We start from the raw sequence: 27,672 nt of genomic DNA, 5'->3' as shown, positions 1-27,672 counted from the left end.
AAAAGTTAAGTATGTCAGTGCAAACAAAGTGCATATACAGTATCGTATGCATGTACACTGCACACACAGTTCAGTTTATCATACCTGACAATGTTAGACTAATGATTCCATACATGCGTAGTGAGACTATATTTAACCATGTGCTGGATCCCACAAGAAAATCATGACTTATGTAGTCACCAGAAAAATCTTTCTGGACTGAGCAGCACCCAACTGTGTGCTGACGAGATGGCTCGGTTGGACATTTTATCTTGGAGTGTCATTGCGTTTTTGTAATTGTGTGCCCCATTTTCCCTGCAAAGACAGTCATGCAATATAAAAATGTGTTATGTTAGGAGCAGTGGCTAAGAGTTTACACCGTGAATAACACATTGTAGGCATTTTTGTTTTCCCAGTGTGGGTTCAGCTGACAATGTGTTAAACTTGCTACATGATGCAGGTATGATACAAAATCATACCATACCAAAAAGATGGTAGTTTATATATATATATAAAAATATGCAGTCCATGACATTTATTCATTACTCCAGCTGAAAAGACAGACATGAATCATGAGATATAAAACGTTTCTCTTAAAAAACTAACGCATTATTGGCTTTTAAAAAACAGAACTGTATGACACTGAATACCAACAGCAGTATGGATAATGTCAACAAAAAAAAATAAAAAATCCGTCATTGTGCAGCCACAGGAGATGTAGTGACGTCATGATGCAGACAACCAAAGTGTTGCACACTGTGTACCTGAATCTTTGGTAGAAAATAAAAGCTAAATTTCAGTATACAGTGAATTCCAATCTGATCAAAAGGAGTCGGTAAAGCCATGTTTAAGATTTCATCCTGAATTACTTGCAACCGAAACTGGTGAAATACATTTCATTGCTCTTGTTCTAGAGCAAGCCCGCTGCTAATTTCATGAATATAAACATTTATTTAATCACATACATTTAAAATGAACGCACAGTGCAGGGCAGTGAGGTTGCACGCCGTCTCTCCATCTGGTCGCGACTTGTCTTTTTCTCTGTCCGGCAGCACGGTATACAATATCCCTTCCTGAGAGGTCATTTTATCTCCCAATTAGAAAAACAACAATTTTCTTTAAAAAGCACCTGAGCACTTACAGTAGAAGATGATTAATTAAGAAGTTAGAGTTTACAGAGCAGGGTAAGATACGGTCACAAGTGAGCAATGCACCCTAGCTGGGATTCAACAGACTATGACCGACAGAAACCATTTATATTCTGTGAATGCTCAACATACCTATACTGCAGCAGTCATTCCACTGAATGTTTTCAGTTAAAAACTCAAATTCCTGCTACTGTACATCAGGAAAAAAAAAACATTTTCTTTCACTGACATCATGCAGTACTCATTCAGCTTTATAATATACAGTTCAACATGTCATGTTTGGACTTTCCACAACGCATTTACCTCCACATATACACTGATTACAGGACCGGAAAAAATAATGTCGCATGTGGCCTTCAGCACCAGTAGTCATTTATTACACAGTCCATCGTGGAATTTAGCTTTTTTTGTGAAGAAGAAAAATAAGGCGAGACCATGTGCCACAAAATGAAAACAGCAACTGTCTGTACATCTTTCTTCTTCAAGGCACGAGAACAACACTGGGAGAGTTCGTCCAGAAGAACCTGGAGTTAAGGTGCGCGTGGACGCTCAGGTGTGTGTGGGGGGTGGGGTGGGGTGTCCTTTAGGTCCCTTGTTCACAGGGTGATCCGGGCACAGTGGTGCTTGAGCTTGCAGGGAAGCACGCCACGGTTTAGCTGGTAAAACTCCACCAATTGGATCAAGTCAGTGAACCGTGTGTGACCATCATCTAGACTGTAGGTTAACTCCCCTTCATCATCCACCTACAGTGGCGTATGCACACATACACATTCATGCATGCAAACATAAAAGAATCATACACAAGAAATGGGTAATGTGTTAAGCACGAGGATATTATTTCTGATTACTGACATGGTGCAACTGATGCAAAAGTTTTAGGTACTTCAGAGGTTTTAATTCTTATCCTCTATGCAGGACCATTAGGTTTCTGACCTGTCCCATACAGCAAGAGTCATTAAGACCTGCTGTATCTTCAGAAGCAAGAACAAGGTGTCCTGTAAAATGTATGACACTGCAGAACTAGTCTAGGATTACATGATGTTCAATGGGAATTGAGCAGCCAGACGGACAGCCGTTCAAAAGCTGTTCACTGTTCTTATTGGATGAAAATTTTGATTTAAAAATATCGAACTCCAATCGATATTTTTATTTCCTACGTGCATCCAAATGTTGCAGAGTTTTTGAGTTTGGTTCACGTCTCCAGCCGAGCTACCGTCGGGGATTTAGGGAACATTTGCAAACTGTGGCTGCAGCAAATTATTAGAGGCTTGCTACACAACCTGTGAACTGCGCGAGTCTCTTGAAGCTCATCGACCACGCGGCGCACCATTCAGCACCACAAGTCAATTCTCAACAATAAAAAGAATGCCTCCCTCTAGGTTCCCTTTGTGTGAACCGAACACGACGTAACATCACTTACACGAACAGGCTGAAGACAGTGACGGCCTAAATCCACAGAAGAACTCTGCAAGCTCTCCAAGGTAATAAATAAGTTAAAGGATAAGTAAATGTGCCGCATTGTTTTTTTTAAAGCCTCCACGCTCTACTTTTAGTGCCTAAAACTTTTGCAAGGTAGTGCATGTATTCAGACAGATACTCACAGGTAAGATCTGAAAGTGTTTGACTTTCTGCATTTGGCACAGTGACAGTACAAATGTCTTCGGGTTGCTTTGGCTGTCCCTCAGAAGAAACACTCTAAAATGAAAAGGAAATTCTTCTAAAAAAAATGCAGTTTTTAACCAATATTCCTGCCTTGGTTTCCAAATGTAAGCACAAGGTATTCAGATTTTTTGATGATGGAAAACAAAATTAAAGTAGTAATGAAGTTCTATGATCTGTTATGGCTTCTAAAAGATTCCAATGATTGTCATGATTGTTGTGATCAGACATTTAAAAATTGTGATCATTCATCTGCAGCCTTTCTTGCTTTTCAATAAAAAGTAGAAACATAAAAAAAAAAAAAATCTTTTACGAGCTACTGCACAAAGTAGAAGAAAACAGCTGCTCACCCATCGATAAGACCCTGTTGAGTGATTAGACGCTGGGCATCCTCCCGAGACAGTTTGCCGTGGAACCACGACTGAGCCACGTGGATAGCTGGAGCACGGAGATGGGATGTTACAAAAGTCGCGTACACATAGAAAAACTATTTGAGAAGTGTTTCACAAACCTATGTTTGACACCGAGCTCTGCGCTGTGGAGGGGCTCCCGTGACCGCTCAAACGATGGCAGCTCTTCCTCTGCTGAGTTACAGCCACAGTATCAGTTATTAAGCCTTATTAAGCCTTTCTTTGTTGTGCTGACCCAAAATCTTGATAGCTCTTAGATTGTACTTTACAAAAACACATGATTCTATCTGAGGAAATTGTTCCTATATCACAACCTGTTATAGAGAAACCCATCAGTGAAGTAAGAATCAGAATAAGTGTTTCCATTTGATGACTGAACAGGGAGATAAGGCACTATTAACTGTTACTCTCAGTTTGATCCTTTCTTATTTACTCACAGTATGGTGACCTCCTCTAACAATTTATTTAGAGTAAAATATTCGTCCTAAACCGCTGACTTACCCTCCATGACAGGCCTTCCTCTACTGCAACAGACAGCGCCTCAGACGGGTTTTCGATCACCCGACTCTTTTGGCCGGAAAAGTCCATGGCCACCAGCGAGTTCTCCGAAATGCTCCTCTGAAATGGCAGTCATCATACAATACAATTCTGGACATACAGTTCATATATGTTCCTCACGTTTTCACTCCTTTAGACCCATAGATATAACATGTTTTAATAAAATGTAAAACACTCTAAAGGAGCCACGGTTTGTTCACTTTCCTTTGTGTGCACTGTGAAAAGGGAGCAGGCTGACTTCTGCTGCCTTGTGGTATTGTATTGCCATCTAGTGTCTGAGTACCGTGACTCCATCTTCATCATTTCTAGATGATTCCAGACAGAAAAAACTCCATTGAAAAGGGATTAGAGTGGCTTTGAAGAGAATGACACATGGGCACATTTTAGTCCTTTAAGCTGTCATATAGTGAGTGGCTCTAAATAACCACATACACATACACACTCAAGAAAATTCCTCTTATCAGGATTACTAAGGAGCTTTTTGAATTCCCTTACCGCGTGCTAAGCTTGCAATTTAAGCAAGTGGCTAAAACAAAGTGAGCGTTGTTTTTTAGTTTTTTTTTCACTTTTACAGCTCTTTTTTTTGCACTCTGCCCCACTTAAAATGACGTACAAATCCACGTTATTGTTTAAAAATGTGGTAATCTGCATTGGCCATGACTGCTATTTTATGTGTCAGTGTGATTCCATGATGTAGGATTTTTCAAGCAACCGTGGTTAGCTAAATCTGTCATGTTGACATAACATTCAGCAGACTGACCCTGCATTTGGCAAACACACACGCACGCCCTCCTATCTTTCTGACTAAGTCTCCTGGCGAGGCTGTCGGTCACATATGACCCTCCGACAGCAGAGAAGGGGTGATGAGTTGTTAAATCTGAGAGCAGCTGATCACCATGTATTTTTAGAAAGCGAGGAGTTCGCGAACATGTCCGTAATCTGTAAATAGATTGTGTTTGCTGCTGCGAAAATACTCTAGAAGAGTTTGAGGCTATTCTGGGACGCGAAGCCGACATCGCCCCGCTGGAGCTGCCTCGTTTGTCCTATGCTGTTCAATAAATATTACTAGACTGCTATGTCCATTTACCAAACGTGTAACTATTCATCCAACAGACATGAAGTGGTGGTCTTGTCTCCTGGGTTTTTATCTACTAAATGGTCTACTCTGTTCTCTGGCTAGTTGCTAACATTATCAATCTGTAAAGAGTGGCTTTATCGGGGATATTCAGATTAAAGAAATCACCTCTTGTGGCTTGAAAAGGGGCTTACCAAACAAAACTATGAGGTTACTTTGGATGGGTAACATTTTAAATCATATATATATATATATATATGGCCAGGGCTCCCATATATATTGAGCTAGTAAGAGTTTCAGCTTACCATTGGTGATGGTTTTTGCTTCTGGTGTGGCTGAATGAAGTTTTGGTACAGTTGCATCCCAAACTGAAAGACAGAATAAGGTCAGGATTTAAAATTTTATTCCAAATATATATATGTATATTTATATTTTATTATTATTTTTTTGTTACTGTTGTAATGAAAAGGGACAGATACAAAGAAACCTGTTGTGCTGTACTGTATATTATTTATGGACCAGCAGGAGTGACTAATGCCCCACAATATTCATACAATGAACACATGCTGCTTCCATCAAGTGTGGGAGTGCTAATCTAGCATCACTCAATAGTTTCCCTTGACCTCCTCCCAAAGCTAAATCTGATTCTAGCACTGACTCAGCATTCCTCCTCTTAGATATCACCTAGAGTTATTCATCAGCAAGCCAACCTTTAACAAGCGCATGGCTGTGATCCAGCAGGTCCTGGTCTGCTCATCATCCGCACAAAGCAGCTTCAAGTCCCGGGCTGAACTGCACTTTGAGGACTGAGGCGAGGGGTTTTAGGAAGACAAAAGAGTTCAATATGATGAGAGTCATCACGCTACACCTGCTCCTTTTGTACAGTTTCGGCATTTCCCTGTTGTATGGTAACAACCCCTGTTAAGGCTTTTTGAAAGAAAGAGACGGTACCTTGACACAAAACCCAAACTCTGTAGGTGCTCCATGTAGCTTTTTGGCTGATAACACAGTGTAGATATCGTTGTCACTGAAGTCGGCAAAGAACTGGAGATGCCTGGGTTCCTGCGAAACAAAGAGAGGTTATAATAAAACAAAAGCACTGTAAGATACAATATCTAAACTTTAGCTGTGAGGCATAAGCACAACAACTGAAATGGTCTGAAGTCTTGATTTCTATAAATAAAAAATGGAGGTAGCGGTTTTGCTGTTTATTAGCTTGTTTTTGTGTTGGGGGTTAGGGGGATTAGGGCTAGGGGGGTTGTTCAGCTGGAAGCTACTAAAACCCTAATCCTGAATCAGATATCCAGTATTTTTGATGTGATATTTTGAAGTTAATGTTTGTCCGATTCCAGCAGAAAACTTAAATTTAAACAGTGCGTTCTAATCTAGAAATGACATATTATATATACATTATGTACATATAGATATCCTACAAACATAATCAAAGAGATAAGGACAGATTAAGAAATATTGATAGGGTTTGCATTTTTTAAAAAAAGCTCAAAGGCTCCCATTGTTCTGCTTTCATGTGACAGTCTGCTTCCACTTCCTTATTTAAAGGCCTCAGCTATTGGCGTCTGTACCAACAGACTTGCAATGGGTCAGACCACGTACGCAGATGAATGGTAAACATGCTAGACTAAAAGTGGGCGTCATGCTAAAGCCTACCTGCACTTGAAAACAAAAGGTCTACTGTTGTAGCAAATGAAAGCAGTTGGAAAGTAGTTGGCATAGCCAGTGCCTCACTCGTCAGCAGCACTGAGAGTACAGTTTCTGCCTGGCTGCTATGCCAGCTGACCTAAGGAAAATCAAGCTCAACCTGTTCCACAGCTCTCTCACAATATGAGTGACATGCATGCACAGGGTGAACTGGTGACCACACAGTGCACAAAACAAAGGCTAGAAGAATATTTATAGTCTGGGGCAAGTGTTTCGAAGAGTTCCCCCTTTCGTAATCTGCTTCTTATAATGGTTTTGATTTTTCTGAAACGCATAGAACACAACGTGAGTGAGTCTTTTTTCTACCAACCTTGGAAGTCCCTTTATTGGAGAAATAAATCCCAGACCTCCGCAAGACAAAATAAAACTTCTTCCAGGACTTCCTGCTTTGCTCTTTGGCATGGAGGTATCCATGGATCTCAGGACAAGTGCTGGATTTGAGAAAGGTCTGTGTTGGGTAGAGAAATAATTTACTATAGGCGGGCAAGTGCAGTGAATTATGAAGCTAAGACAACTAACAATTGGCACTTAACGGCAGAGAGTAAACAGAAGGAACTTGATACCTGTACAAGCTCAGAGTGATCAACCATGCCATTGGTTTCACTGGATATGGAGACCATGTGATCGGGGAAAAAGTCCTACGGATATGAAAGCAACACACTTTAACCTCTTCAACCCACGTACTGTTGGGAATATAGCAGGGTTAGTTCAAAGAATGGATATACCATTGATGTGAACGAATCCATAACCACATATACAGTGTAACTGGATGACACACTCACCAGAGGTTTCCTGAAGAATTCGTATTTTGCGTAATTCTTCCTAAAATAGAGCCGGCTATCTGTGTCCATTCCCCAGCCGGACAGCACCTCCATAACGGACTCATGGTCTTCAATAATTCTCTCTAGTGAAAGCAGAAGAGAAGAAAATGAATATCAGGTTAACCTGATTTTTACTGCTCTATGGATAAAATAGTCTGAATAGAATCATTTATAATGCCAAACCTAGGTTGAAGACATAAGTATACTATATCCTACCACAATGCAATGATCTCCACAAAAGATTCCTGGCAAGAGCTACAATGCTCAACCTCGAGGCAAAGCGTTTGATTATTAACCTTATATTAATGTGTAACCTCTGGATGACAGCATGGCTCTCCAGTCAAGAAGTATAAAATAAACATTAAGCCTTTCCTAGAAGTTAAAGTGATTGTTGAATAAATGGAAAATGTCCTTTGTTCGGATGGCCATGTGAAGCAGTGTTGAATGACATAATTCATCAGACAACAAGTAACTACCCATACAAGATAAAATTATTCTGAGAAATAACATACAGGTAAGCCCTGCTTTGTAAATAATTTACCTTAAGTAAGTAAGTATTTTTAGATATGCCTTTGGCATTAGATCTGAGGATTGTGCAAGAAGCAATTATACAGTCCACAGCCTAAATGCAGTCGAAAACAGGCATATGCATGCTTTTCTTTAAGTAAAAATGACTGATGTGGCTTTTAAGTGGCTTTAAAGTTAATTTTGACAAAATACAATCGCAATTGATTGAAGGGAATAATCAGACACTTTCGTTATCAATATTCTTTACAGAGAGATGCATGAAAACATTAATACAGCAGTACGGCAGCCGGTAGCTAATTCGCCTAACTAGGCAGAAAACTACAAACATGACAAACTGCCTAACCTTGCGTTGTCCATTAATAACAAAACCTGCCGACCAGCTCGTCTGACTTTCACTTATTAACACATTGTCCATATCTTGTGTGTTTAACAACAGCGGGTGAGGCTTTCCCTCCCTGTAGTCAGTGTTTGTGCTAAGCTAAGCTAACTAGCTGCTGGGTGTAGCTACATATTAACTGCACAGACATGGGACGTTAATGAGATATTAACCTTTTCATCAGACTTGGGGATACAAAAAAGAAAAAAAAAAAGGCCAGTGTGTGACTAAACATTTATATTGACCCACAAAATAGCATGTAATAGTTTCATGATGCACAAAAAAAAAAAAATACACAGCAGGACAGACTGAGGAAGTGAAAGGAAGTGCAACAGACTGAAAATGCAAGAAAATCTGACTGCTGAAACTTTTAATAGTTGTTGGTGCCAGGTAATGCTGATTAAACATGTTGACCTCCCAGTATTTACACAAAATGCCAAAAGGGCTGAATACATAAATAGTATAGAGTATATACAGTAGGGTACACGTAAATATTTATACATTATACTTTATAACTAACTAGCCTTGACCCAGGCCTTATATTTATGTTGGATAGTCAGGAAGTGTTCAGTTAAAGGAACACAAAAACGCTGTAAACTGATTTATATGTAAACTGAACTTTTAATGACATTATGCAAAACAATCATTGCAAGAATTTTGTTGATCAAAATGTGCAGCTTTGATTCTTTGATGCACTGCACTTATCTACTGATAAGATAGAACTATGCCTGTGAGATGAGCATTTTACATTCTCAGTGTGCACCAGCTACACTTGCAGAAAGTGAAATCGTACCTATTCCCAGAAGGGAGAGGTGTTCGAAAAGAGTCCAGCTGTGGTCATCAATGCAGTGATTCTTCAAGACGAACAGCTGGCATATGTCCCGGGCGGTGATGTCAGTGGGAACCTCTACAGCTTTGCTGGTATTATCTTCACTATAAACTTTAATTACCTGAAATAGAAGCATTAAATTAATAATCACTTTAACCGTGATTGAAAAGTGCAGACTGGGACACTGTCTTTTACTGGATGTTTAAGAAGTACAAGCAAAATTTTTAGCTTGAGGGAATCAGTTTGACCCACAAACGGCAGATAGCTCATGTTCTCTACAGCAGCAATATAATATATATATATTTTGGGTTTTTTTTGTGCAGAACAATTTGCAAAGCATGTGCCAGGACGTAAAGGCTGGAGCCTGCGGAGAGACGGCACAGAAATCTTGCACCACCACACTGAGACATGAAACTAATTAATTTGTCTAAAAGAGGAACTTACCTGTCGGTTTGGAGCCAAGCACAGTACTGAGTTTGGGCAAGCTCTATAGCCAAAACATGGCTGAGTACACAGCATTGCAAAGGAGAGCTTTTGTGAGGAACATAAAAACACGCATCAGGCAGCACAGCAAGTGTCAGCTGTGAAGCAACGAGTCGCTCTCTCCCTCTCCCTCTGGACTGCAGTGAAGCTGAAATGAACTAATTAGACAAAACTGCCTCTTTCCTGACTCATATCTGTATCACTGGGGCTTCTTACCACATCACCTGCCTCCTTTCCCCACCACTATGAGTCAAGAAGCCAGAGATCAATCTGCTCTTTCACTAGGGGGTGGAGAGAGAGTCACATGGCTCCAACCCCCTTTCTATTCACATTCAAGCACCCAAGGCAAGCAGATCTGCTACATAATGCCCTGCAAGATCCTAGAGAGCAATTACAAAGGTGCTGGTTAAATGTAATGGTAGCTGGGTCAACTCAGTCTAAAGTTGACACAGGCGGGTCCAGAAAAGGGAGGGAGGTGCGGCAAAGACCAAATCTGTCTTTTTTCTTTTCTCTCAGCGAGGTCTGTTGGTCGCTTAAAGCTTGGCAAGAGGAGCCTGACTGCTTTTGTGAAGAGAAAAGAGGTCAGACCTCTTGAGCGGGGCTGAGGTTTGAGCCCTCAAGGAGCCATCAGCAAATGGGTGCCTCTGGCTATGACATCACCTCTTAGTGTAAACCATTTAGTGTCCAATCAGCCCACGTGGAGCCTAACAAGAGAGACATCTTTGTTTGCAGATGTCTAACAAAGACAAGGGCCTGCGTTTAAGATATCTGTCATCTAGTGTCCAATGTACTCAACAGTGCATAATAATGTGCTAAATCATATTCATTTAAAATAAATCAATCCTGAAAGAAAGAAAGATACATATTCACTGCACTGCTGGCGATGACTCATGGGCTTCAGCCGAGTTGTTTCAAGGATGTGGCTTCCTGAGAGTCTGCCAAATCAAATCATTCGGGTGTCACATTTCACCAGGAACAGGGTTGGGTTTGTCAGGAGGCAAGGAACCCTTGGTAGAGTATTAGCTTTTTCTAGATGTACTTTACATTTGCATTGCTTAGCAAAAAAGACACGGAAAGAATCCATTTAAACGCTCAGAATAGCATCCAAAGTAACAACTTATTTTAAGGCTATTTCACAAGAGCAAATGAGAAGAAAACCTTCACGAAAACTTCTGTAAAAGAAAGCCAAGGAGAATCGTATTCTGGGGTGTAGAATCAATGGCCTGCCGAGACGAAAATATATAAATAAATGAATAAAACCCCTTTGTCGCTGTCATGCCAAATATGATATGTCAGCAGAAACACACCATCCCGGGATCATGCTGAGTTGTGTTTGTGTAGTACATCCAAGCACACAAATCAGTTTTAGGATCCTTTTTGATTTTGTTTTCACAATTATCACCAATTTTATTTTGGCATCAAAATAGAGTTCTTTTTATTTCTAATCAAACATCATTGAAAACCAAGTCCTCAACAGATATGATGCAGAATGTAAGGAAGATGGACGGCTATGTTAACAGGATTTTTTTTATATACACACATTTGATTTGTAAACATGCATTCATTAAATTAAATTTTAATTACAATATCAGCAACTAATACAATTTGTTTGAATTCTTCAAACTAATTACTGTAACGTTACACCTAAATTTTCACTCAGAATAATGGAAAACCTTGAGCAGAGGGTACTGTTAATTATTGGTTAAGAGTTTCTAATGAAAGGCCAGGTAAGATGGCCTGCTGCAGCAGCTGATGACGACTTTATCGGTGAACACAGAGCTGCATTCATCAGCAGGTAACCACGCTTCCAGTGTACACATGCTTTCATCTGGGAAGCATACATGTCCTCCTTGGCTTTTGTCAATCCAGTGAAACTTCCTAGTTGTGGAGAATTCTACCTTTCCTCATTTTAACTAGTTAAATAGCAAATTGCCCGGCAGAGTTACATTAAAAGTATGGGGCGGCGTCAGTCATAATCCTTTAACAGAACGGTGGTACAAAAGTGCATCTACAGTGAAGCAGTGACTTTTTTATAGAAGTTGCATCAACGGGCTGTATTTGTAGTGCTTATTTAGTCAAGGGAAGATAGTTATAAAGCACCCCGTATGCTTGGTTTGAGACAAGCTAGTTGTGTTTGATACATTTTTAAGGTAGTTTAGAGGCCCCGTGTGCTGAATTTAGTGCCGTCTAAAAGATAAGAATCCACATTGCAGTAAGATATCCTCACCTTCCCTTTTCAAGCTTCTGGGAAAATTATACAAACTAAACTGTTAAAACTGGTTGGCGCTACAAGTTCTGCTTTGTCCGGAAACAGTTTAAAAGCAACAGTTCATGACACAACAAGTAGGCATTATCCTCTAAAACTACACAAACACCGTGAGTACATATAAATAAGCGCTAAGCTGTTTTAAACATAATGATCCACAAATTTATTGGACAGGTTCAATCCCTATCCAAATACTAGCCACATTCAACACAGCATGAAGCCAACTAGATCGCTGACTTGGGAGAGCTGCATCCCGGAGGTGAGGGCTGAAGCTGGGGACAGAGCAACAGAACATAATGTCCTGTATTGCGAAGACCTTTCAATGAGATGCAAAGAAAACTGTCTGGACAAGGCAAAATAAATCCAGATGCTGTGTATGCAGCACTAAATATAGTCTCAGTGAACATAAACTCCTCTATTAGACCTTCTTATCTCAAGGACGGGGACAGAGTGAGCCATTTTGCCAATTAGCCTCCTCTGGTTGAACCTTGAAGTGCACTCCCGCAGCTGTAGCTCTATCATTGAGTGGCGGTGAGGGGCTGGCCTCCAGCCTCGTCTGTGCAAGAAAACCACTAGGAACTGTCCTCACCGTCCTCCCAGTTCCTTGCTGTAATAACACTGGAAAAACTGACATTTTCAGGACGTCCCTTAATGGCCAGATGAGGTGCTGTTTATGTCTGCTGTTAACATATGCACTGCCAGCTGCGTTACCGATACGCCAGTCGGCTTTTATACTTAAGTTATTCATACTCCAAGGGCTAAAACACATTTTTTTTAATTGGATCGCTCGGAAAGGATGTAGCCAGATCAGTGCATTCGAATAGTGGCAGCAATGAGGCGATGAACTCCAACGACAGACAAATGTTATCAGGCAACACTGATAAGCGTGCTGTAAAGGCAGTTGCTTTACAGCTTGGTCTACTGCAGGACTGCTGGTGTGTGTTATCAAAAAGGGAAGTAAAACATGTTTTACACCAGTTTTCATTCAGATGATTCGGAGGCTATTTAGATGGAAATATCAGAACTTTGCAGCCTTGGTGTGGCTAATTAAATCGTTAGAGCAAGCCATTGTAAGAAAAAAAGCAAGCGATTTATTAATCCATAGAAAGAATTGGGATCTTTTTGAAATAGGTCAGAGCTTTATAACTGTGTATATCCTCCCAGTGTAAAGCACTGCACCGCAGAGCATTCATAAAAACACTGTCTGATGTTCTAACTTATTATATGGGCTTCCCTCATTCCGCACTTGTTCTGCTAATTAAAGTGAATGGCTCTTTAAGCATATTTCCAGGTTCTGGTGAGTAATAAACCTTGAAAACTTTCAAATGACATCTATTATTGATGCGTAATTAATTAATTCATTCATTACAAAGTCCTGGATGGTGAGCACATAATATAATAAACGAAAAATAAAAACCATATGGGGATTAATAAGCTCAATAACATTGTTTATAATAGTAAAACAGCATATTTTTAGAACCCAGTGTAAATATAGTACCATATAGCACAATATAGCACAAGCAAAGTATTCTGGCGTAAAATTACCGGAAGGTTTTTAACATAGCGAGCCCTTACATAGTGCTCACATGAGGTTGGATCTCTTCCAGCGCTGTCTGAAAAACAACTTAAATTTAGGACAGCGAACATGAACAGAAGGCAGCGCTTCACCGACATCGAGGAAAGAGCATTAAAAGTTTAAGAGATAGCACAGAGGAAATCCATGTAAGATTCCATACCCGCTTCTGCAGACAAAGAGGTGTGATGGCAGGCAAGGTGACTCTTCTGGCATGGAAATTCATGCTTTTGCTGTAGGTGAGGAATTAATTACGAGAAGAATATCCACACATAGCAAGTGAAATTATTGATCGTGTCCAAATTATAGTTGTAATGATAATAATGATTTTTATTTTTTTTTTAAATATAATATAGTACTTTTCTGTATGGTAACCCTATTGGATACAGTGGAAAACCGGTTACAATGAGATCCTTCAGAGTGCAAGTGTGAGAAACAAAGTCATGTTGCCTCCCCACATTACAAACTCCTCCTTTGTCCTTGGGAATGGAAAAGTGTTTATTTTCTCTCTTTTTGAAAAGGGACAAATTACTTATGATCAATGTAACAATTTATGTCTAGTGATAATGTAAAATGTATAAAAAATAACTGCTGAAGAGTTCCCAGAAAGTAACATTATTGGTTTTACTGACTTTGTAGCCTAGACGCAACACAACGACTCTTAGTCACACTTAATACTGAGACGAGAACAATATTAGCCAAAACATAAAGTTCAACAAATGAACTATAAATGCAGTCACATCAATGCCGCTCTGTTAGATGTTTTATTTTGTCTCTCATTTGACATTAGTTTTCAAAATGTCATTTATTTATTAATTATTTCACTATGATGATGGTGATGGACATCGTTATCATTGGCAGTAGTAGTAGCATTGCCTGCTGAAACATATGCCTGTAATTTAAATAGTTTGTTTGTGGGATTTTACTTGCTTGTTTCAGTGCTGTTAGAATTATATGTTATAAGTACTTACTTGCTTTTCTTTGATTCCATATGTTAGTGTCTGCATGTCTGAGTTGGCTGCTCGCGTTTGAAACAGAACAGGCATGGGTCATGAGGACTAAAGCTCATTATTAAGATAAACTTCAAGTTTATACTGCAGCATTACCGAGGCTGCCGATTCTGTGCACAAATATTTGCCATTATTTGAAAATGTTACATTTACAAAACCTCTGGGTTTGTATTTTGAATATACTGCAACTTGTGTCAATACTCATACAGTGCTTTGGCACTGCTGTAACATTGAGAAGAGTTGAGAGGAGAGGGAGAGAGGGAGGCAGGGAGAGGAGTAAGCAAACATTAGACAGCCAAAATAGCTCCATTCCCATAGTCAGAGTTCATAGCCCACATCTGTTTTACTGTCAGACTAGACAAAGAGAGCTGGTGAATACCAGTATGCAGTCTTTACATGACACCCATTTAAAAATTAGAGATCAATGCCAAATGTAGGTCAGTTGCACATTTGAATGGCTAGCCTCTGCAACACGCAACAATGCACCCAACTTTCAATAATATATGAAACTTTATTGTTATACATCCATTTCAATTTAGCATTGCATTAATCATGTAATAAATCATTTAAAAAGACTTCAGTGAGCCTGAAATTCCTTGTTGAATGCAAACCACACACATACAAACTCATTCGATCCTGCTTTGGTAATACTGTTTATATGTATGCAAACGTTATTAATTTTTTTAGATCGTGTGTTTGTTCAGTTTTATCTTGATTACATACAGTTTATGCTTTTTTTATGGTGAAAAAGCTGCCCTTACATGAATATTTTGGCTCACTCTCAAAGCTAGAAGGATGCCCCACACAATTAAAGACAATGAAGTCCCAGAAATAAAGCCGCTATATTGAAAAAAGTCTCAATTCCTTGTCAGCCACCACATTGGATTTTAAAATCTGCACAAGTCTATGTTTATTTTACGTATTCTTCTTAGCTTATGCCATTATATTTATCTTCACAACACTGAATATGGAGGTTTAACGCTGTGCAAGTCACTGTGCTCTCATTCAAGTCATGAGAACAGGCAGGAAAAGAAGAACCTCCCACAACAGGCTTCATGTTTATCTGGAAACACAGTACGCTGACTTGTGAGAGCACAGACAAGCAGACGCTGCTAGTTATCACACAGCTAAAATGAATTGGAATTAATGGAGCCAGGATGATAACAGAGTCTCCACAACTCCCATAACAAAGCCAGCTCTAGACACATTGTCCTTGACCACAGCTGATTCAATCAAGACCCCCTTGCAGGCACTGTCAGAGTATAAGACGGCAACCAGCGGTGCAGGGGCACATGCAGGCATACAGTGCAGGTTTGCCTGTGGGCAAGATGATTTACTGATTACCTTTCTAAAAACATCCAGAGATACCTATCAGTGCCAATCTTGTAGAACAAGGACATAGCCAGTATTGTTTAAACACTTTTGTTCCCTAAATTTAGTCTTTAAAGAAGCACCTCCTACCAGGCAACAGGTATATTCTAACAACAGCATGACGATTGGGAGGAAGCAACATATTTATAATAAATAAACAAGGGTGACATAAGTCCTTTCCTTCCAGGAACATTACATAACGTGTGAGCTTTAGTTCAGAAACTTAAAGAACAGCAACTACCAAAAGGAAGTGAATATTAAAGCGTGCTCTTAAAGAAAAATATGTTACACTGGCTACCACATCACCAGAACCCATGATTACATCAACAGTCCTAAAATTCCCAATCTTTACAAAGTGTAAAGTAGCACAGGATTCAAATACAGAACTTAAAGCTATGGTGCCAAACCATTTTGCCCCCTTCTGGCAGTAAGAGTAATTACACAAAAACTGGTGATGTATGACTACAGCCTTAAATCATTCACTCTCTATTTTCAGCAATCTCCAACAAGGAAAAGCCACACCAGTGCTTATCCTCGTTTGTCCTCACCATCGACTGTAACTCTTCCCCTGAACAGAGAGTTTCTATTTTTATCTGGAGTATCAGAAGGCTGTCTTGGAAACTTCATAGTCTCAGTTTGAATCTCCCTGACCACCAGAGGCAGGGAAGTCCCAGATTCCATTTGAAATGGTAATTTCTCCACCATACTCCTTGTAGCTGTGGGCTACTCCGCTTCTGTCACTACAGTTGTTCCCTTCTTCAGCTCACGCTGTCAATTATTGCTGGTTGGCATAAAAAGGATCTTGTGAACCGGGGCGGGAATGTCACTTCGGACAACCGATTTAAAACTGTAAATGCAGAAAGATTTACCTGGTGCAAATTGAAATAATTATCATCATATGAACTAGTTTGCGAAAAGCTTGAATATGACCAATATTCATACATATATGAAAGTCCTGCACTACAGCTTTAATTTCTTGAAATTCTCCATTATTGACTAAATGTACTTCGTTGCATGTTCCCAGGCGTCGGTATCCGAGTTGCTACTCATGCAACAAGATGCAAACAGATGAAACAGTCTCTTCCATTGTCTACTGCAGAGTTAATCCCATAATATTTCTACTTATACTGTGCTGTAGTTATTAGTTATGAACCAAAGCAAGCCCAGATAAGATCAGGCTTGTAAAAGGCTAATTAATGTGTGGTGAAACATTCGGACCAACTAGGAAGATGATTTTATCCCATATGACTGTTGGTTTGAAAGGAATAATAGAGAGGCATGGAGTGCACGTAATGCCTATATATGACTTCCTATATATAACACAGACTCTCTGTGAGGCACAAGGAATGAACGCTATGTGTTTGGATTACTGAGCATGACTCTTCAGAGTTTTATTCCTCCAGTTCTCAATTTACCTGCTACATTATAATGAATTGCTGTGTTATTATTCAACCAATGCAAGAAACTCAGAGAAAACATTTAAAAAGAAAAGCATGTCTACTGCCTTTCTGTGGCTATTGTGTAACTTGGAATGCAGTACATACACTGCCTGGCCAAAAAAAAAAAAAAAAAGTCACCACCTGGATTAAACTAAGCAAATAGGTACAAGCCTCCTATTGGATAATTACTGCACGGGCGATTATCTTTCAGCTGGCAACAAGTTATTTAACCCCAACTGATGCAATGAGTAGCTTCTCATTTCTTAAACAACCATGTTGAAATCGTGGAAAAGATGTTAGTCTGTTTGAGAAGGGTCAAATCATTGGCATGCATCAAGCAGAGAAAACATCTAAGGAGATTACAGAAACTACTGAAACTGGGTTAAGAACTGTCCAACGCATTATTAAAAACTGGAAGGATAGTAGGGAACCATTGTCTGTGAGGAAGCAATGTGGTTGGAAAAAAAATCCTGATTGATTGTGATCGGCGATCACTTAAACGTTTGGTGAAATCAAATCAAAGAAAAACAACAGTAGAACTCAGGGCTATGTTTAATAGTGAAAGTAAGAGCATTTCCACACGTACAATATGAAGGGAACTCAAGGGATTGGGACTGAACAGATGTGTAGGCTTAAGAAAACCACTAATCAGTGAGGCTGTCTGGGAAAAAAGGCTTCAATTTTCTAGGGAGAATAAAGATTGGACTCTGGAGCAATGGAAGAAGGTCATGAGTCCAGATTTACCCTGTTCCAGGGTGATGGGCGCATCAGGGTAAGAAGAGAGGCAGATGAAGTGATGCACCCATCATGCCTAGTGTCTACTGTACAAGCCTGTGGGGGCAGTGCTATGATCTGGGGTTGCTGCAGTTGCTCAGGTCTAGGTTCAGCAACATTATGTGCCCAAAGAATGAGGTCAGCTGACTACCTGAATATACTGAATGACCAGGTTATTCTATCAATGGATTTTTTCTTCCTTGATGGCACGGGCATATTCCAAGATGTAAATGCCAGGATTCATGGGGCTCAAACTGAGAAAGAGTGGTTCAGGGAGCATGACACATCATTTTCACACATGGACTGGCCACCACAGAGTCCAGACCTTAACCCCATTGAGAATCTTTGGGATGTGCTTTGTACGTATCTGTTCTTATTCTTCATTTTTTTATTTTATGTGTAGAGATGAAGATATATTTTTTACACTTCTATTTTTTACGCTTATTTAAGTTCTGTGTTTTTGTACAAGAGAGCAAAAGTTACCAGAGTCAAATTCCTTGTATGTGCACACATACTTGGCCAATAAAGCTGATTCTGAAAAAAGACATTAAGAAAGAGTGGGAATTCGAGGATAATACTTGATTATTACCATATAGGGTATTGGACATATGAGCAGGACACAACAAAGAGTAGTACAGACAATGTAGAACACTTAACAGCCTCTGGATGCTGACTGTCCATGTGTTTTCTGATAGGACTCCAAGAATGACTGTCCACCATATTCCCAGCCGGTCGGGACAGTGGCAGCTATCTTCACCAAAAACAGTTTGTTTTGCCTTGGTATTGTGAAGATATGCCACTTTTTCCACTTGTTCTACTCAAAGCCAGCTTCCACTGCCCACAGTAATAATAACAACAACGGATGATATGTCCCATGGGCAACATGTACAACATAAAAAGAACAGGGCCAAACATTAATTCTTGCGGTATTCCATGTTTAAACTCTGTTTGCGCAGCTAAATAAATCCCCTACAAATAAAACACTGGTAACTCTAAGGAGAGCCGTTTCACGGCCATGCTGAATACAGACAACATTTTATCAAATGCCTAGAAATGATCTTTTCTATGTTTTTTTTTTTTTTTTTTTTTAAATGCAATGCTTTGAAATTGTCCAGCAACATTTTAAGTGTGTGGAATCCCTTTAGAAATGGTTAAATCTCAAAAGAATTTGGTACAAATCAAGAGGAGAGGGGGCTATTTATATTGGCAAGTAGTTTGAATCTATTACTTCTTGCAAGAATAACATCACTGGAACACAATGAATGTCTCATAACAGTTGTTTTAAGCTCATGCAGTGATACTGGTCGAAGACGATTTAGCCAAAGAGGAGATCTATGCCAAACACAGGAGGAGTGACCTGAAAAGATCAATCGTTTCAGTGATTTAGTTAAAAACTGAATCACAGTCAGCTGGTGTAGAGGCCCCTGTATTCGTGGGAGGAGGTTTAAAAGCTGACTTATGGTATTAAAGAAGGTTCTGGGTTGTGCTAGTAGGCAGATAATAGCCGAGACAAACACCGTCTTTGGCCTCGTCTACTTTATCAGGACTCTATGTGGTGCAAGATGATATAAACCTGCAAGCTACTGGACTTCCACCTGCATTTAAGCCTTTTGCAACTTTTGCGGCCATGCATTCATTCATGGGGCTATTGTCTGCGACTGGACTGTGTTAGATTCAATTCTAGGATTGAAAATGAAACTGTTCTAACAGGATTTGTTCCCAACACAATAGGTTGGAAATACTAACAAATGCATTCTGGAAACAAAACAAAAACGACACGAATGATGAAATTATTCAAAATAAACATATTGTTAATTTTGATAAACTGTGTTACTTTAGTGGCAAGGGAGAGTAGCAAGTAATATTTTAGGCTCTGACTCAGTCTAATAATTGCAGGGATCCATGAAGGATAATGAGTAGGCTTGCTGTATGGGGTGGAGCTGTGCCACGGAGGAAGACAGCATTCAGCTATTTGTCATAAAGAATAAAGACAGATTCCAGAAAAGGGTAAAAAAATTAATAAATGCAATGTTTTAAGTTGGACGTGACAGCCGAATCTCGGTGTGCAGTCGTCTTATCCATCCAGCGACGCGGACGAGGGTCAGCTGTAACATCTTCAGCGTGGAACTGGCTACAAGGCGTAGCACGACAGCTTTCGCAATCAATACAAATATTTACGGCGTCATCGTGCCATGGTAAATTTTTGGCGCTTGCGTCCGCAGTGACAGCCTTGAATGCCGAGCCCTGGGCACTTTTCCCGAGGTCGCGCTCAAAAGTGCAGGAGGATTAAAGGATTGCACAAAGGAATCTGTACTGTCACAGCTGCATGTCTGAAACAGCTGAGGCAGCATAGGACGCCCAATTTGTTCACCATGAAATGCGCTCTGTCCAAACAATCACAGTCGTACATGTAATGATGCATTTCCATCTAAACGTACCTACTGTCAGTATGCATTTAGAAATGTACATCTCCATAGGCTATTGTGGAGAAAAAAAATCTAGTATCTCACTGGTATAAAGAGTATTAAGGACTTGAGGTTTTGTTAAGCAAATGACCCAAATGCCACTGCACACACAAAACTATCTGTGGGCTGACATAAAGAAGGTTTTTAAAAGGGAAATAGCGGCCAAAATCTGTGTAAAACAAAGCAATGTTAAGTAAAGTCCTTGCCACATTGAAATCATCATCCATGCCTGCTCCTTTTATAATCTAAACCTGTATGTAGAGGAATAATGTCATTTTCAGATAATTACTACTGATGAGAAAATTTCTACCCCAAAAGACACGCTGGGAAGCTCAGCGGACAGTTTTTCTTTATGGAAAAGACCGAACAGTGGGCGAAGGGACGAACGCTGCTGCCGTCATTGGTTTCTTGAGCGCCTCAGAAAATAGGTCATAACCTTGTGCCACAAGGGCCTTGACATAAAAGCAGCTGTTAGGGATGACATACTCCCTTTGTCTTCCCAAGAACGCTGCTGTAAAGACAGAGTGGCTGCCAGGTCCATGAGGTGCAGTCCCAGGCCTTGGTAATGAGAAGATCATTTTAAGATGTGTTTACAACGAGGCCATGTTGATTTAGAGTGAAGTCAACTAAGTGGCATTTTGATGCATCACTGAGAAACTTGATTCCTATTCTCAAAACACCAAATCAGCGCAAACCCCTGACCTGTCTTCACAATGGACTGGTGAGAGCGCAGCAATCACTGTCGTTTTCTGATGGGAAAACTTGATTTGTGTCAGAGGGACTAAGCTAGAAAGGCTCATTTGAGACTTTCTATATCAAGTGGACACACTTGGCAGACGGAAAATCAAGCAATATTTCCACATAGCATTCAGAGGAACAAATACACCAATTTGATTAGCTACACTAGTTCATACACTACTGAGGACAATGGGAGCTTGAAAAAAATCTAACCACTTTCTGGACGAATTTTTAATTCTCAGCAACACAGGGGACACAGGGGTCGAAGAAGCTCTGTAATTTCAAGATTTCCAATAAACTTTAGTATTCCACGTGTGGGAGTTTATCCCACACGACTTAATAAAAAAAAAGAAAACACACAGACACACCAGAAAGATACTATAAAACTTGAAGCTTATGGAATAGGAACCCATATCCAAGAACTATTTAGTGGTTGAAAACTATGGTAGACTACTGTCTACCAAGAGAATGCACAGAAGAATATCATATATACATCGACCGGGCATAACATTATGACCACCTTTCTAATATTGTATAGGTCTCCCTTGTGTCTCCAAATCAGTTCTGACTCAGGAGAGAATGGACATGGGCCTTCTGAGGGTGTCCTGTGGTGTGTGGCAACAGAATGTTTCTAGCGGGGTTCTTAGGGTCCTATGGGTTCAGGGGAGGGGCCTCTGTGGATCAGGTTTGTTCAAGTGCATCTCACAGATACTTGATCAGTTTGGGATCTAGTGAATTTGGAGGCCAGGGCAACACCTTGTGCCTGTTTTTCATGTTTTTTTGAGTTGTCCCTAAAGCATTTTTGTGTGTGTGCCTGTGTCAGGCTGCATCCTGCTGGGGATGGCTGCTGCCATCAAGGAGTGTCATTGCGAATGCCAGGTCCAAAAGTTTCCCAGCAGAACATTGCATCGTTACAAGATGGTCAGTGTTATTTACTTCTCCTGTCAGTGGTCATAATGTTATGCCTGATTGCTGTATATCATATATATTTTCAAACCGATGCACATTTGAAGCTGACCCATTTGTGTGCTCTTTTTCAAGATTTTTTGTATAATGGTATAAATCAACTACATAGGGTAAATGTACTTTTTTTTTCTGTGTAGAAGCAAAAAGTAAACAATTATTGATTATATCAGAGCAAGTTGTAGACTGATCTATTGTCACAATCATTATAAGCTTGAGAAGCACCAATAGCTGTAGAGCACTTTTACAGTAAGGCATTAACAACAAAGCTCTAACTAGTTACAAAAAAAAAGCACAATGTTTAAACAAACCAGTCACCAAACCCCACCCCCAAGCAATCATTGTTCAGCCATATCACAATCATAACTACAAAGACGGTCACCTAAAGCTTTGGTTTCTTTACATATGCAGAGGGGGCGTGGCCGTGGTGCATACCGCAGGGCTCAGACGACATGGGCTTTCAAATTCTAACTGATTCAGAAATCGTGCTGCTTCACGCACTTAAGGAGCAACATCGCAGATGTGCTTTTCTCTAATCTCAAACTTGTCAGGTGGATGTAAACAAAAGCAGGGCTGGACAAGTTTGGCGGAGAAAATGGTTGTGAATGGTGAACACAGAGTGCTTTTTCAAAATCCCAGACAATGATTTCTCCTCTGATTGTTGAGAGCGGTGATGTCTAAACCTGCCTAGAAGAAGTCGAAGTCTTTTTAAATCACTGATCCAACCAGAGAAAAAGTAAAAAGAATGCATTAAGCTGTGAATTAGTTTGATCTAATTAAGCTGCAAATTCTAGCATGCCCAGCTAACTGTCTTTCTACCTAAAATGGTAACTTCCAAAAGCTCCTTTGCACGGCATTAACATATTAACTGGATTATAATGTACTTAACGGAACCTTTATGTAATAATTATTTTCCAGCTAGTCACCTGGAAAAAAATGATTGCAACTGACTGCATTAACAAGCTAGTGGGCTAGTTGCAATTGACGCGAGTCATTTCACCAAGAAAATCAAAAGCAGCTTGCTATGAGCAAGAACAGTTTTGAGTACTTCTGCAGTCTTCCTGCACCAAGAGGTACTTTCCAACATTTAGTGCATAATAATCACACACCCTGTGCTAAATCAAACAATATTGCTGTCTAGGCCAGGTATTGCTTGGGCCAACCATAAAGTTATTATGAAATTTTAACATCTACACCTGAGCTGCATTGCCAGTCTTCTTTTATTTGTATTTATTTGTTTAATTGCCACTGCAAATGCAGGCCAGAAATCTGGTCTCGCAAAGTAACAACATGTTGTATGTGGATTGTCTGAGCATGCTGACACAGCATTTGTATCGCTGCTGCTAATTTCCATACTCGTATAACCGGTTGGACCGTCCATGTGTCCTGAAGTTTCAGACAAATCACAAACCAAACACTGTGGAACTGTTTTAGTCAAAAATATCTGGGGGTTGTTGTTCGACACTTGTTCCTGTACTATCTACGCTATGGGGTGCATATGAAAAAGGTTATAATACTTTTGGTTTGTATTTTTGTCTCAAGTACTGTAAGTGGGACACTCACCTGAGTTGCACTGCTTTTGGTCCATGGTAACAAACATTCAGAGACGAGGGGGGATAGGGCTGAGGGGAGGAGCTCAGGAAAGGGGTTTGGAACAGGGGAAAAGAAGGACTCCTCTCCCTCTTTATGGCTCCTGGAGGACAAAAAACAAACACAGTGCATTGCATAAAATGAGCCAAGCGAATCTTATTTTCAAATAGCGCACGATATTCCTTAGTTCTCAAAAGTGACAAGTATTCAGGCTGAATTTTCGAAAGTTTTCGATGATAAAGAGGCATCTCCATAAGCACTTCTGGGAGGAGTTGAATCAAACAAATAGTTTGTCATATTGCAATTTTTCTTTGTCTCCCTATTTTTCCTATAAGAGTCAGTCCAGACTGTTTCATTGTTATGATTCCTTTGCAGCTTGTGCTCCATGAAACCCTCATACTCTCAACTACCTGGTGACACACCCACTCACTAAAAGACTTTTGATAAGATGGGCAGATAACACACATGTGAGCCACCTCTGCTTTTACTACTATAGTAAACAGACAGTGCTTGGACAGTTAGAAAAACTGATGGAGGAAGTCAGTTATATAATGAGTTGTGATCGCGTTACAATGTCAGAATGTGACCGCAACTCCTGAAGGCCATCTCATCCTCATCAGAAATTGGCAATAACCAGGATGAATGCTTTGTTCTTAAAACCCAAATGCATTTAAAATATGTATATATATATAAAAAAAATCTAACATCAAGTTAAGACATAGTCAGACTTCAGCATGCTTGCAGACTAGAGGTGCTGTTCTCTGACAGACAATTTCTTTATTGGTCTTTATTAAAGTAATACTAAGTTAACAGGCTTATCCCCCAAATAACAGGATCTTGATTGGATGGAAGTCACTAAATGCACTGCCGAAATAACATATTACACTTCTTTCACAGGTGTGTCTTGGGCCCAGCCAGAGCTTTCAAACAGACCCCTGTGTCTCCCTCCTGCAAATACAAAGACATTGCTGCTCTTCTGCAGTGCAGCTCACACTGTGCAGAGTAGAAAACACTACTTTCAGTTTCCGTGCAAGTTTATTTAACAAGAATCTTACCAACAGACTTTCGTGATTCACAGAAAGTGTAAAGAAAACAAGCCCTACCTGTTTCCCTTGCAGAGCTTAATCCTGGTCTTCTGAGCATTTGGTGTTAGTAGGGGATCTTGCAAAGGGATGAGGGCTGGGCTGGGAAAGCCACTCACATTACCCTTGCCACTCTGAAAAATCTCTGCTCTCTCTCCGAGGCTTCCAGAAGTGTGTATGTCGTCCAGTGTCTTATTCATATCACTCATGTGGGCCGGCTAAATCCAAGGCATCATCTGGAGCAGACAGAAGAGACAAGCTGTGGGACTGGAGTGTGTGCAGAGCGCAGTTGGAGCAAGCTGGCTGCCGACGCTCCTCTGCTTACAGCTCAGCAGAGAACACACATACACACACACGCACACACACACAAGTCTCTCTGGCTCATCTGCTGCCCACAGGGCTGGCCCAGTGGGGCAAAATGATCCCTCCTACCCAAACATGATCCACCACAATAAAGATATTTTTAACACAATGACTGCCATCCTTGCTCTGACCCGTTAGTGTATTAATAATCAACTAATTTGTTCAGCCTCCTAAAGTCTTTCTGCTAACATTGATGATTTCCCTGGATTTAGTTTCTTTTTGTTATATTTGCCTTTGCAAACTGGAAAACAGGAAATGTGTACACAAAGCACTCTTAGACAAAAGGAGCCCAGGAGGGCTACAAGTACTATAAAACCAACTGTTCTTTTGTCATGGACTTCGCACAGGGATTGTACTTTAAACTTAGTACACTGTAGAAGGCCTGTGGCTGTAAAGAGTAGCCAGACTAGCAGATTGGCTGTGTGTCATTCAGTGACAGGCTCCATGTGGGGGATGGTTGGGGATGATAACAGTGTTCTGAAAGGTAATTTATAACAGGGTCTGAGCAGGGGAGGACAGGCTGATGAAGATACAGGCTGACGGTCAGCGTAGGGTTAAAGCAGCACCTCACAAATTAACAGATGGGGTTTACCTCAGTAGGCGAGTAAATATGACAAGCAGCTGCACTAGACAAAGGAAACAGTCCAACGCTGCATGTGAAAATGATAGAACGAAAAAGTTTCTACCACGGAATTTAGACCATGCTGGACGACCTGTGTCCCTCTCTCTCAATTAAAACTCTCCTGTGTGCCGCCTATAGCATTTGTCACAGTGATATAGCCCTGCATAGTCTGGGCTGCATTTTTGCATGCCATCATGGTGACCCTAAAAAAGCATTTGCAAGAACAGCTTGAAAGCACCTAGGAATGGCCGTCTATCAGTTTGTCTGGTCTCGGGAGTCATCTGGATCAATATCCTGCTGCACTTCTGCTGCTGCGAGTAATTTTTGGCTTATTATGTGTTGTGTGTTTGTTTGTGTCAAAATGTCTGCTGAGTTCCCAATTACATCAATGAGTACACCTACACCACTGTGAGTAAAAACAGCACCAGATTTTGTATACAAGGACATAGATACCTCCATAACATATGCGCAGACTCCCTTTGTGCAAAGAAGCAATGCTTAACTTTTTCTCTGAGCTCGATATCTTCATCTTCGCCCATTTGGGAGCTGCTTTTCACCATTCCATTAAAGATAATGTATTGTGGATACCACTGGTGGAGTTCATCACATTACAGATGGACATGTTCCAATAAGTTTGACAGTTACAAACTTTATTTCCCTGCCGTCAGCATGCCTTTTACAAGAAACAGCCGATCACCAGACAAATCTGCACTTCGATGTAACAATGCTGCTTCGTGTTAAAACCAGCATTTTGTCAGGCAGCCATAGCCCAGAGCCTAGGCTGGAACACTGCTTGATTTGCCCTAATTACAAGTGTGTTGGCTGCATGTCAAACCTCTCTTTAGGACTTTAGGACAGTGCATCTGAACGAATAGCGTTAGTGGAAGTTGCGGACGAACAGGAACTGTCCCAAACATACGAGCTCTGAGATGCAGAACAAATGTGCCTTTTTGATCTTGGCTGTGCAGGTCAAATCGGTGAAATATTGTAACTGGTAAAGAAAATGTCTGTGCAGTGATGTACTGTCTTAGTCATTTTCTCACAGAACTGATACTCTTGTACAGGCTGTTAGTTCAAGGCACTCAGTTTTATGTTTTGTTTTTCTGTTTGTGTTTGCCATACCCCAAAACTACCTTAGATAAATGATGAATGGATGTATTTATGGATTACAAAATAGTGTCAGAAAGAATAGTCTTTTAAATTTTGACTTTTGAACAAGAAGCGTGCACGAACAGCAAGAAAAAAACTCTCGAATTCAGTAGTTGGGTTGAAACTATTGAGTCTGTAGCGAAATACTTCTAACACAGAGATATGCGACAACCGATTTGTAAGTTTTAATTTTACAAGATAAAGTAAATGCATTGGTAGCCTTTGCACGCCATGCCGTCCTACCACGAGAACGCACGACCTTGGCGTCTTCCAAATGTTCATGTCGGTGTCTAACCTATTCCATAACCAACTGAACTTAGAAATAATCGCAGATAACTCAAGACACATGACTCATTTTCGTTTCGACAAACATAAGACTTGTAAAACGCTTTGCGCAAAGTGGCGCGCACACCGCCCTGCACACAGGAACAACAGCTTGAACCGACGCCACTTTAAAACTGTTTACCTTAATCAATGCCTCCTCGGGTGGAGTTTCCAATTCGATTCTTGCAACCAGGTGCTCATGTCGCTGCTGCAGAGACGAACGAATCCCACAGCGTTCACACGTGTAGCACAGGTGCTCCACTGCAACGTGCTCTGAGTCACCAACCGAGATCCCGTTTTACCAGTTGTGAACGACAACCTGTATTTAGCGGGATCCGATTTCAGCAGCACATGCAGG

General features: G+C 40.4%; 1 protein-coding gene across 2 annotated transcripts; it reads right to left on the bottom strand.

The window, feature by feature from the left end:
- Nucleotides 1-506: 506 nt before the first annotated feature.
- On the bottom strand, nucleotides 507-27,626 carry grb14 (growth factor receptor-bound protein 14). Of its 2 annotated transcripts, none has more exons than XM_084544165.1 (15): nucleotides 27,457-27,626; nucleotides 24,878-25,092; nucleotides 23,748-23,877; nucleotides 9,067-9,223; nucleotides 7,331-7,452; nucleotides 7,112-7,186; nucleotides 6,859-6,996; nucleotides 5,781-5,891; nucleotides 5,540-5,635; nucleotides 5,135-5,197; nucleotides 3,698-3,814; nucleotides 3,298-3,370; nucleotides 3,137-3,224; nucleotides 2,729-2,822; nucleotides 507-1,870 (listed from the first exon to the last, which is right to left on the bottom strand). In XM_084544165.1, exons 2-15 carry the CDS (start codon nucleotides 25,063-25,065, stop codon nucleotides 1,724-1,726), a joined length of 1,599 nt encoding a protein of 532 aa, XP_084400291.1. In that variant the 5' UTR covers nucleotides 25,066-25,092; nucleotides 27,457-27,626; the 3' UTR covers nucleotides 507-1,723. The 2 variants fall into 2 exon arrangements, with proteins under 2 accessions (XP_084400291.1, XP_084400292.1); XM_084544166.1 differs by having other exon boundaries at nucleotides 3,298-3,367.
- Between the last annotated feature and the right edge of the window lie 46 nt (nucleotides 27,627-27,672).

Source organism: Chelon labrosus (assembly GCF_963514085.1).
Source record: "Chelon labrosus genome assembly, chromosome: 5".
In the NCBI taxonomy this organism is placed as follows: domain Eukaryota; kingdom Metazoa; phylum Chordata; class Actinopteri; order Mugiliformes; family Mugilidae; genus Chelon; species Chelon labrosus.
This window is presented reverse-complemented; position numbering and strand designations above follow the sequence as displayed.

Excerpts from the sequence above, each read along its gene's own strand:
- grb14 (XM_084544165.1), bottom strand. The coding sequence starts at position 25,065 with ATGAGTGATATGAATAAGACACTGGACGACATACACACTTCTGGAAGC. Across the intron at positions 5,636-5,780 it reads AGTTTGGGTTTTGTGTCAAG|TCCTCAAAGTGCAGTTCAGC; the intron begins GTACCGTCTCTT and ends CCCTCGCCTCAG. Across the intron at positions 5,198-5,539 it reads CAGCCATGCGCTTGTTAAAG|TTTGGGATGCAACTGTACCA; the intron begins GTTGGCTTGCTG and ends TCTGTCTTTCAG.